At 40.4% G+C, this 12,325-nt stretch overlaps 1 protein-coding gene across 4 annotated transcripts in view; it reads right to left on the minus strand.

Moving 5' to 3' along the window:
* Positions 1 to 3,231: 3,231 nt before the first annotated feature.
* The window catches only part of kdf1b (keratinocyte differentiation factor 1b), a 35,573-nt gene continuing 26,479 nt past the window's right edge, over positions 3,232 to 12,325 (minus strand). For all 4 annotated transcript variants that reach the window (XM_060904105.1, XM_060904108.1, XM_060904107.1 and 1 more), the window contains exon 4: positions 3,232 to 3,979. In XM_060904105.1, coding sequence (XP_060760088.1) covers positions 3,876 to 3,979 — 104 coding nt within the window. In that variant the 3' untranslated portion in view covers positions 3,232 to 3,875. The remainder of the gene's footprint in view (positions 3,980 to 12,325) is intronic.

Raw genomic sequence — 12,325 nt, forward strand, 5'->3', positions numbered from 1 at the left:
GGCACAATCTCACCTCTCTTATTAATTGAATGTGGAGTACCGCAAGGATCAATTCTTGGTCCATTGCGTTTCCTGATATACATGAACAACCTTCCATCAGCTGTTTGCCGCAAAACACTCTTATATGTGGATGATACCGCCCTCATCATGTCGGGCGCTAATACCAAGGATACAGAGCAGATACTCTCCTTGGAGCTTGAGTCTATCAGAGAATGGCTGATTGACAACAAGCTTTCCCTTCATGTTGGAAAAACCTAAACAATTCTATTTGGCTCCAAACACAAATTAAGAAAACAAAATTTAATTCAGGGTGGCACGGTGGTATAGTGGTTAGTGCTGTCACCTCATAGCAAGAGGGTCCGGGTTTGGGCCCCGTGGCCAGCGAGGGCCTTTCTGTGTGGAGTTTGCATGTTCTCCCCATGTCCGCGTGGGTTTCCTCCGGGTGCTCCGGTTTCCCCCACAGTCCAAAGACATGCAGGTTAGGTTAACTGGTGACTCTAAATTGAGCGTAGGTGTGAATGTGAGTGTGAATGGTTGTCTGTGTCTATGTGTCAGCCCTGTGATGACCTGGCGACTTGTCCAGGGTGTACCCCGCCTTTCGCCCGTAGTCAGCTGGGATAGGCTCCAGCTTGCCTGCGACCCTGTAGAACAGGATAAAGCGGTTAGAGATAATGAAAATGAAATGAAATTGAATTCAGGGGCAATGTGTTGGAAATACATTGAAATGCCAAACTAAGGTGAAATACCTAGGTGCCACTCTTGATCAATCTCTATCTAGAGAGAACATGGCCATAGATATAATTAACAAGGCAAATGCTAAGCTTAAATTCCTCTACAGAAAAGCAAGGAATGTTGACATTAGAACTAAGAGGATGCTTGTATCTGCCTTGAGCCAATGTCATTTTGCCTATGCTAGCACGTCATGGTATTCTGGTTTAACTAAGAAATACAAGACTAAGTTACAGTGTACCCAAAGCAAAGTCATTCAGTTCCTTTTAAATGCACCGGCCAAAACCCATATTGGTGCTAATGAATTTGAATTGGTTGGTATGTTGCCTGTTGAATTACGTGTTAACCAACTCAAATTAAATCTTGTTCAGAATATTGTCAATGGTAAAGCTTCAAATAATTTGTCGGCTCACTTTCAACCTGCACGTAATCGTCATTCAATTGGAACAAGATCCAGTAGCACATCTCTCCAGCTCCCCTCAGTAAAGTGCCATGGTGAATCATCTTGCACCAGTATCTTGTTATGGGATAGCTGACCTAGTCATGCACAGAACCTCAGGTACAAACCCCAGTTTAAGTCTCAGGTTAACAAATTTTTATTCAATAGTTATTGTTCTCAGGAGTCTTCAGCCTTCACTTGGTATTAATCATTTACTGACATTTTTTGTTTGTTTGTTTAAGGACTATATAATTTTTAACCCCACTTGCTATTGTATAATCTAACTTTTGTTCCCTTGTTGATCACGTAACTCCTCTTGGACCACAATGGAAATAAGTGCTTGCACTTTGTGTTTATTGTGTGTGACATTGGGCATGCCTAACAACCTGGTTTCTCCCCCCCGTCTGTCCCTCTGAGTTTCATGTTGATCCTGAGACACCAGTAAGATGCTGACCTCTTCTGCTCCTTGGACCTGCCTGATCCATCCTGATGACCTACGTTTAGCTGGAGTCTCATCACATTGCTCCTGTGGAAGACGGCCCCATACGGACAGCCGAAAGTCACACTTGAAGACGCTCTGGACACTTACAGTAATGCGTTTATGTCTGAGGACTATAGTTGACTTGCTAACTTTGGGACTGTGGTGTCATGAACTGTTTTGTGCTCGGGTTTCCATCGGTGGGCAGTTTGTGGCTTCAGGGAGGCAGGCTTCATGTTAAAACCATAATGATTTTCCTGGTTTGACAGTTATACTTTGTGACTCTATAGGACACAGTTATAGAAGTGAGTTATTTATAATCACATTGTCTCTGATCACCCAAATGAGGATGGGTTCCCTTTTGAGCCTGGTTCCTCTCGAGGTTTCTTCCTCGTGTCGGCTGAGGGAGTTTTTCCTTGCCACTGTCGCCACAGGCTTGCTCATTGGGGATAAAATTAGCTCATGTTTAAAGCCTTTAATTTTTGGTAAAGCTGCTTTGCGACAATGTTGTTAAAAGCGCTATACAAATAAACTTGACATATCCATTTATGATGTTATTGTGTCATTCTTGTACAAGGTCATTTTAATAATGACTAAATCGAATCAAACCTTACTCAGTCACGCCAGAGTCGGAGCACTGAGCGCCCACGTACGCATTCATAAGACTGTTCACATGGTAACGGCATGATAATCACTTTCGCTCTTTCGGCTTGGATTGGTTTCTCTTTCGCTGTATTTTCTTCTATTTTCTAAGTTCTAGTGCAGCAGATTTTAGTCTGAATGCCAAATGATATAACCATGTCTAGTTTTGAGTCATTTTGTTCCAAAGTTACTTGGAATCTCAGACTTAAAATTTTAACTCTATTATGTAAGAATAGTTGCATCGTTAATTACTCAATTTCTTATAGACTTATTATAAAAATAGTATAAAATTGTCATTGTTGACATAATGTTTGAGTGTTATTATAGTACCTATATATGAGTCCCTAAAGTTGTAACCAACTGGAACACCCTTGGCCCCTCATACTTTTTTCGAGGCATGGAACTGACCTGTGTGTGCTACTGTTTTCTTGAGTAGAACTTTAAACATGTTTTTCTTGAATCTTCTGATATTTTCTTGTAAATTATAGTCAATTTGTAGTGTAATTAACAACTAATGTTGAGTGTAATTTGGCCTTTGAAGATCACAAAAATGTGCCTGGAAATAGCCGAGAAGCCATCTCCAGGCATCTAAAGCCCTTCAGCTTCCAGAACCCACCCTGGCCACATTATTCCAGACCTTTGGTCTGTCATTCAGACAGGCTGAAATTTGGACAGACAGAGACATTTCAGACTTGTCTTTTCTGTGACAGTCTGCTTAAAATTCCTTATTCCCCCCCCCCACACTACATACCTCTGTTAAACTGAGTAATATTCATCCCGGGAGCTTCATGATGAGAACTGTAAGAGTAAGTTTGTGCCAGAAAATAATAACCAGCCATCAGCACACACATTCATGTCCAACACTCCAACTGATCTGAAGGTCAACTTTACTCTTAGAGGCTTGCTGTTGAATTTAATTTACATTTTATTTACAAAAATCCTATGCAAGACAGAAAATGAATCAGATCACGTCTCAGAATCAATTCAATTCAACATTACTTACATTTATCTTGAACTGTTACAGATTAAACTCAAACAGACTAATAATTCTCTGAGACTAAACTGGAAAATTCCCATCATGTAAATTCATCCAAGACTAAGCGAAGGACTAAAGGCTAAAACTGAACATTTTATACAAATACATTTTATTCATCAGTATACAACCGGAGTTAACAAAACCATCCAGACCAAACATTTATCTTCCTTTAAATCACCTGTCTGGAACATAAAACTTCCACGCACGTGTCACAGATGCCCTAAACTATTATTTACATGCTTCACCTGTGCATCAACTGAAAGAGAGCGAAGACAAAGAGCAGAAGATAACTGGCCTTCAGTCATTATCTAGGAAAAGTGCAGCAGTGGTTCTTCTCATGAATAAAATTAAAACAAAATGCTAACCTAATCCTGATTTTTTTTTAAACCACATTTCACAATGATTATTCTTTTTATTTCATGTCCGCTAGTGTTTAACCATCATGACTATCTACTGGCTAGAAAGCACATATTCTTCATCCATCAGTCCCAGAGATCGAGAGACAGGACTTTCTTGGAAACAAACAAACAAAAAAAAAAACAAATGCAGGTTTAGTGTCTCACTCCATGAAAGAGCAAAGGAGTGTCTGATGTGACGGGCGTGGCGTTGTCCGTGCAGCTTGCTGAGCGAGATGCAGGAAAGCTGGACGAGTATGCTGCAGGCAGAGAGAGAGAGAGGGGGGGGAAAGCATGAGTATGGTCATTTTAACACCATAAGTGTCCAGGATCAAATGCGTCTCGAGATCCAAATCACTCGGATGACATCCGGTAGTGGTCTGGGTCACATGCAGCCACATTAGATCTTTACCAACGTGTCCTGAAGCGACACGGACTCCATCTAAGGCCCCGTTCACAATTCGCACCTGGTATTAACATATGTCCTGGATGATCCAATCGTAAATGGACAGCACCAAGTACAGCTGTAAACGGGGTCCACTGTGTCTCAGAGCTGCACTATGATCCAATCTGATCCCTCAAACCACCCTCACGCAAATCAGCACATAACATCCGTAGCGTGATAGCAAAAGTGCTTTGTTGTGTCCTGTACAACACCGAAGGAGCTCCTAATCCACTGCGTCATTGTCCTTGCTGGAAAATATGCAATCATTGCGAGACTGTATGGATATGGATCTGACTGGTAAAGTTCACCACCACTAGGCTAATTATTAAACGGTGATACTATAACAGCAGAGACGGAAGCAACCGCTTTTTGTAGTTTACAAGATTCTTTAGCAGCCCACATGTTCAAAATGGTTTTAGCCTGTACAAGATATGATAGATGGGACATTTCTCCCTGAAAACAAACGCACGGGAAGACGGAGGGGTAAACTGCTGCGTTTTGGCCGTGCACTCGTGATTGGATCACTTGAGACGGATGTTAATACCAGGTGTGAACAGGACCTGCTGAGTGCAGAGTCGCCAGCGCTGCCAGGCCGAACAGATTTTTAATCAAGTTAATTAAACTACAGTTGAGGTCAGACGTTTGCATACACGGACATGAAGGTCACGGCAACATTGGGCTTTCAGTGAATTCTTTGAGTGTTCTTTGCCTGTGGTACAACTTGTATCTTTAATAGAAATAAAACCACAAGAATTTGGTGCACAAGTTTTAATTTACAATCCCAAAAAAGTTGGGACGCTGTGTAAACTGTAAATAAAAACAGAATGTGAAGATTTGCAAAAATCATGGAAACCCTATCTTTCATTGAAAATAGTACAAAGACAACATATCAAAATGTTTGAAACTGAGAAATTTTATTGTTTTTAAAAAAATATGCTCATTTTGAATTTGATGTCAGCAACAGGTTTCAAAAAAAAATGGGATGGGGGAAACAAAAGCCTGAAAAAGTTGTGTAATGCTTTAAAAAACAAAAAATAATAAAAATAAATTTGTTTAATTGGCAGCAGGTCAGTAAGATGAGTGGGTATAAAAAGACCCTCCCAGAGAGGCGGAGTCTCTCAGAAGTAAAGATGGGGAGGGGTTCGCCGCTCTGTGAAAGACTGCGTGGGCAAACAGTGCAACAATTTAAGAATAGCGTTCCTCAATGTAAAACTGCAAAGAATTTGTGGATCACATCATCTATGGTCCATAATATCATTAAAAGATTCAGAGAATCTGGAGAAATCTCTGTATGCAAGAGACAAGGCTGAAAACTGACACTGGATGCCTGTGATCTTCAGGCCCTCAGGATACACTGCATTAAAAGCAGACACGTGTCTGTAGTGGAAATCACTGTATGGGCTCAGGAACACTTCAGAAAACCATCGTCTGTGAAAACACTTCATTACTGCATCCACAAATGCAAGTTAAAACCAGATATAAACAATATCCAGAAACACCACCACCTTCTCTGGGCCTGAGCTCTTTTACGATGGACTGAGGCGAAGTGGAAAACTGTCCCGAGGTCTGACGAATCAAAAGTAGAAATTCTTTTTAGAAATCATGGACACCACGTCCTCCAGGCTAAAGAGGAGAGGGACCATCCGGCTTGTTATCAGTGCACAGTTCAAAAGCAGCATCTGTGATGGTATGAGGGGGCATTAGTGCACATGACATGGGTAGCTTGTACATCTGGGAAGGCATCATTAATGCTGAATGATATTTACATGTTTCAGAGCAACATGCTACCATCCAGACAAAATCTTTTTCAGGGAAGGCCTTCCTTCTTTCAGCAAGACAACGCCAAACCACTTTCTGCACATATTAAAACTGCATGGTTCCATCGTAAGAGAGTCCGGGTGCTAAACTGGCCTGCTGCAGTCCAGACCTGTCTCCCATTTAAAACAACATTTGGCGCATTATGAAGCATAAAATATGACAAAGGAGACCCCAAACTGTTGAGCAACTGAAATTGTATATCAGGCAAGAATGGGACAACATTTCTCTTTCAAAATTACAGTAATTGGTCTCCTCAGTTCCCAAACGTTTACAGTGTGTTGTTAAAAGTAGAGGTGATGCAACACAGTGGTACACACACCCCTGTCCCAACTTTTTTTTTTTTAAAACGTGTTGCTGACATCAAATTCAAAAGGAGCATACATTTTCCAAAAAACAAAACAATAAAATGTCTCAGTTTCAACATTTGATATGTTGCCTTTGTACTATTTTCAATGAAATATAAGCTTTCCATTAATTGCAAATTATCACATTGTTTTATTTACAGTTTACACAGCATCCCAACTTTTTTAGAATTGGGGTTGTATTTTGGGTTTTCTGAAAGAAATACAGAGTCCAAAATTATACATTCACCCACTTAGATTATTAATTCAGTGGTGTTGAGAGTCCAAAATGTCTCAACTTGCCAAGGCCAACGCCTCTTAACTTCCTGTTAGTGATGACTGACTGCAGCTGGTATCTTCTCTGTGCACAACATAAAATGGGTTTGTATTTTTTTGGGAGGTGAAGTCACACTGCCAAAATCTGGAAGAAGACTCAAACTGTCCCCCCTCAGTTGAGAGGAAACTGGTTCAGATGGTCAGGAACAACCCAGGAACCACTAAAGGCACAGACCTGCCATGAACTGGAAGCTGCTGGAACACTGTCTACAGTCAGCTGAGTTTTATATCACTACGGACTGAGAGGCTGTTGCCCAAGAAAGAAGCTCCTGCTCCAAAATCTACACCTTCAAGCTCGAACAAAGTTTACAGTTGATCACATGGACAAAGAAGCTGCCTTCTGGAGGAAAATTTTCTGGTCAGATGAGGGGTCAATCCATGTGAAATCCCCAGAGGCCTCGCCACTGACCATCTCAGATTCGCTTCATACTTTCTTGAAATATTGTCAGTGTGCCCAGTAAATAGTGTACAAAATTTTAGGCTTGTACCTTCATCAGTTTCTGAGATATAGGGGCTTTAAAAAAGGGGCGTGGCCCCAATTTCACTGTTAAAACGCGTGCTACAGAAAATTTCAAGGATTGTTCTTCAATCCCGGATGCCTTTAAATACTGAAACAGAAAGTTCACAGTTCAATATTTTCCAAGTTTTGGCTTGCTGAAAATCGTTAAAAATAATAATAATAATAATAATAATAATAATAATGTCTTCTATCGTGCTTTGGAGCAACTTTGACCCCCCCATATCTCCACATTAAAGCACACCAGATCTTTCAAATTTTCTTATTTACTACTCATGTTATAGTACTCTTTAGGCAACTAGGTATGTGTTCAAAAGAAATCAAACGTTCTGATTTATTAGGCTTTAAAAATTAAAAAAAAAAAATTTTTGCACCTATAATTCAAATGCATATTACAAATGTATGACAAAGGTCTACCATAAAAACAATTGTACCACTGGAAAGAGCTTGTTTTGATTAGCAAATGCACAAAATATGAAGTTGTTGGTACCCTAAACCAAACTATAAATATTAAGGTATCAAGTACGGCATGTTTTACGATAGACGGAAATGCTGTTTTAAGGCATATTACAATACAATTACAAACCTACAGTGTAGGAAAAATAACCTTAAAAATACTTTATTTGAAGAGCTTAAACAGTGTATTGATTTGCTTTTCCACATCAGATGGAAGTTTATACTGCCTGCCAGTTGATGTAAGTGGGGCATCAATGATTTTCATGACATGCACCAGAGCGACCCAACAGTTATCATCTCTCCTGGGCCAGCTGTAAGTCTGAGAGGGACCATGAGGATGCGTAAATGTTACTTGTACATCTTGTTCCTCCTCTGATAATGAACGAATGTTGCCCATCCACCACTGTCTGCCATCTAAACATACAACATATTTACCAGGAATTGTATCTGCCAGAGAGACTGCTGATTTAACAGGGGTTTTATGCGTTACTTGTGGCCGATTCCCACTCATATCCACAATGACGCTAGGACCACCTGACACCCTGCTGACCAGCAGATGGTTGGACATGATTGGAACGAATGAGTGGTTGTCTCTTGTTCCAGGAATAGTAGCTGACCTTGAAAATCTTGTCTCCAATGCTTTTCCACTCTCCATAACTTCCCCTGTACCAACCCAGATGAAATGGATGTTCTTGATGTTTTTCTGCCCACAAAAACAGATCAGATGGGGTTAGTATGTGATCACTCGTGACTGCCTGTAAGCTAGCTCGAGCTGCTGACCGCTTTACAGTGCCTCCAATACCATCACAGGGTGATTTACCATGAGAAGTGGCAAAGAAATGCCATTCTGCCAAAAGTCCAAAATCGTCTGCATGCTTTATTAGATTTGTGAAATTTTTATAGTTTTTGTATTGGGCTGCTGATCCGTCACTGAAGTAAATTACCTTTTTCAGCTGGGGATGTAAATGGCATACATATGGTAAAACCTTTAAGAATGCATGCACGGCCACTGTATCATGCTTAAGGCAGTCACTTATTATGCAGCTAGAGATGCATTTCGTTACTTTTGTACCATCTTCATTCTTCGTTCTAACGTACACTGCAAATGGATGAAGAGTGCATTGGCTGTTGTCCCAGTGGGATCCCTGGGCAGAATCCTGTACACAGTGGAGTTGCAATATGATCGGTCAATGTAGTTCTATCTGTAGATACCCACTGCTTGTACTTGATGTGATCAACCTCATCACTGATTTTACTCTCAAGAAACTCTTCTAGACTGACTGTACCCGGGCAATTCTCACATCTGTGTAGCATGCATGCACTACTATCTGTAGAAGAAACCAGCTGTTTCAAAAGATCATGACAAGTCAAGTTACCATCAGTTAGTGGAAATGAGGCAAGCAAAAGTTTAACGTTCTGGTGCAGGGTACAGACACTTACAGAATGGATTCCTCTAGCTCCAACAGTTGTACACTTCTTTGGTCTCATTTCACAAAACTTAGAAATACCAATCTGTAGATTGGGGTGTCTAGTTTTGAACAGTTGATAAGCTTCATTTAGGTTCATCAACAATAATCTTTTCTGCTTCTGTGTGTTCCACCCTCTTTCACACTTTTGAAGTCCTTTGAACCAGGCATTAATCTAGAGAGATGTCATCCTCGTAGAAAAAAAAAAAATCCACAACGTGCTTGATTGTTCCATCACTAATAGGTCGACCTTTCTTGGTGGGAACCTCTGGTAAGATACCCTGCTCATTTTGTAGTTGCCTTGCCTTTCTTACTATGTATTTGCTTACTCCAAATTCTTCCATTACCTTAGGAATAGACCAACTTTTTGGAGCAAGGCTTCGCAGCGAAATCTTTTGACATTTAGATGATATACTGACTTTCTCCTTCAATGCATCTGTAAGGTATTCCATGTCACTGTCAGCAGCAGGCCTCGGTCCGACTTTCCAAGGACTTTCCAAAGCTTCAGCAGGTACATCAGCACAAAGAGATATTATTTCTTTTGATATTTCCTGTACTTGTTTCACCTTTCGTTTAGCATAGCTTAATTTGTCCCTTTGATGAAGCCTGGTAACTTTACATGATGCTCTGATTTAACTGTTCTTCTCTTTCTACATTTGGTAAATATTCCTCACTCTCTGTATCCATTAGCTCGGTCTCTGTTAGATGTTCCTCATCTTGTGGGTCACATGGAACCCGCTTTTCGGTACAACATACAGTGCACAGCTTCATACCAGCCTTAACAATCTGATGTCCTATCATTATATTTATTTCATTAGCTTGGTTTAGTGTCACTATTCTCAAACCTTTTCTCCTGGCATCCTCATGTACTTTATATGGATTGCAACACTTCTTTTGTAGACCTGAGTACAGGTCTAAGTAGACTTTCTTGTGGTGTAAACATATGACTGCCTCATCTGGGAAGGACTCCATATCACATCTGTGGAGCAGCGATTCCTGATCTCCGTCTGACAGTTTTTGAATCCTAATCAGATTCTTTGGTCTGTAATAATGAAATTGGTAATATTAAATTTTATATAATTTATAAAACTACAAGACTTCAAAAATCTGCTAATATTTTTAGGCACTAATAGTAGACTCATTAACTCAGTCCTCAAAGGGCTATCATTTACATTATTAAAAATATTACAAAATCAGTGTTTAATAATGGGTGAAAAGGCTACATATTTAAGTTCTTTATGTCCAAGTGATCACGAGTAGGCTTACCTTTTGAGGTTTTTCACATAATCTAGTTTGTGACAATCTTCGGGGCAATTTGCCAATTGTCCAATTGATCATGATGCCAAAGATGAAGCCATGTTTTATCCAGGTTTGTGTAGCATTGTTGGAAAGCGAAAGGACTACTGAACCAGATTATGGTGATCCCTTTTATAAACATTGAGAGAATGCTGACATCGGCCTCCAAATCTGGCTGGCAAGTCTGGTCATGTTTAGCGGAGCTCTGCTGAGATGGGCAGAGCTCTGCTGACATCAGCCACTGTATCTGGCTGGCAAATGGAAGCTCAAATATGTGCTTCTAAGGGATAGTGATAAAAATCCTCAAGAATTTTGTGGTTTTTCAGGTTTTATGCATCTCTGGATGCATCCAAGTAGATTATACGCCTTAAAACAGCATTTCCGTCTATCGTAAAACATGCCGTACTTGATCTCATCTCATTATCTGTAGCCGCTTTATCCTTCTACAGGGTCGCAGGCAAGCTGGAGCCTATCCCAGCTGACTATGGGCGAAAGGCGGGGTTCACCCTGGACAAGTCACCAGGTCATCACAGGGCTGACACATAGACACAGACAACCATTCACACTCACATTCACACCTACGCTCAATTTAGAGTCACCAGTTAACCTAACCTGCATGTCTTTGGACTGTGGGGGAAACCGGAGCACCCGGAGGAAACCCACACGGACACGGGGAGAACATGCAAACTCCACACAGAAAGGCCCTCGCCGGCCATGGGGCTCGAACCCAGAACCTTCTTGCTGTGAGGCGACAGCGCTAACCACTACACCACCGTGCCGCCGCCGTACTTGATACCTTAATATTTATAGTTTGGTTTAGGATACCAACTTCATATTTTGTGTATTTGCTAATCAAAACAAGCTCTTTCCAGTGGTATAATTGTTTTTATGGTAGACCTTGTCATACATTTGCAATATGCATTTGAATTATAGGTGCAAAAATGTTTTATTTTTAAAGCCTAATAAATCAGAACGTTTGATTTCTTTTGAACACATACCTAGTTGCCTAAAGAGTACTATAACATGAGTAATAAATAAGAAAATTTGAAAGATCTGGTGTGCTTTAATGTGGAGATATGGGGCGATAGAAGACATTTTTTTTAATGATTTTCAGCAAGCCATAACTTGGCAAATATTGAACTGTGAACTTTCTATTTTAGTATTTAAAAGGCGTCTGGCATTGAAGAACAATCCTTGAAAATTTCATGTATCTTGCATGAATAGTTTAAAAGTAATGACTTATGGAAGTTAGGTCCGTTTTCTGGAGCATGTGTTTCAATAGTGAAATTGGGGCCACGCCCCTTTTTAAAAGCCTCTACATCTCAGAAACTAATGAAGGTACAAGCCTAAAATTTTGTACACTATTTATTGGGCACACTGACAATATTTCCAGAAAGTATGAAGCAAATCTGAGATGGTCAGTGGCGAACATTTTTCTAAATCTGGTGATTTGGGGCAGAATTACCCTGAGACAAAAGACTGAGTTGTTTGACCAGAGGTATGTTTGGAGGAGTAATGGTGAATCATTCAACCCCAAGAACACTGTCCTAACTTAAGCATGGTTAAACAAAGTGGATGGAAATATGAGGAAGGAAGATTACTTCACAATTCTACAGCATAACCTCAAACCATCAGGTTGCCAGTTGAACCTTGGACACAGTTGTGTGTTCCAACAGGACAACGACCTCAAACACATTAAGGCTGGTTGTGGAGGATAAAGCAGGAGAACATCAAGCTTTAAACAAGCCCTAATGTCAACCCTGTCAAAAATACGTGGACTGTGCTTAAAATTCAGGTCCGTTCCAGGAAACACACCAATTTAATTAAACTCTACCAATTCAGCCAAGAAGAGAGGACAAATATCCAACCAGAATTCAGACAGAAGCTTGTTGATGGTGAACAAAAGCATCTGGTGAAGGAGAAACTCACTA

This window comes from Neoarius graeffei, chromosome 22 (genome assembly GCF_027579695.1).
Source record: "Neoarius graeffei isolate fNeoGra1 chromosome 22, fNeoGra1.pri, whole genome shotgun sequence".
Lineage (NCBI taxonomy): Eukaryota > Metazoa > Chordata > Actinopteri > Siluriformes > Ariidae > Neoarius > Neoarius graeffei.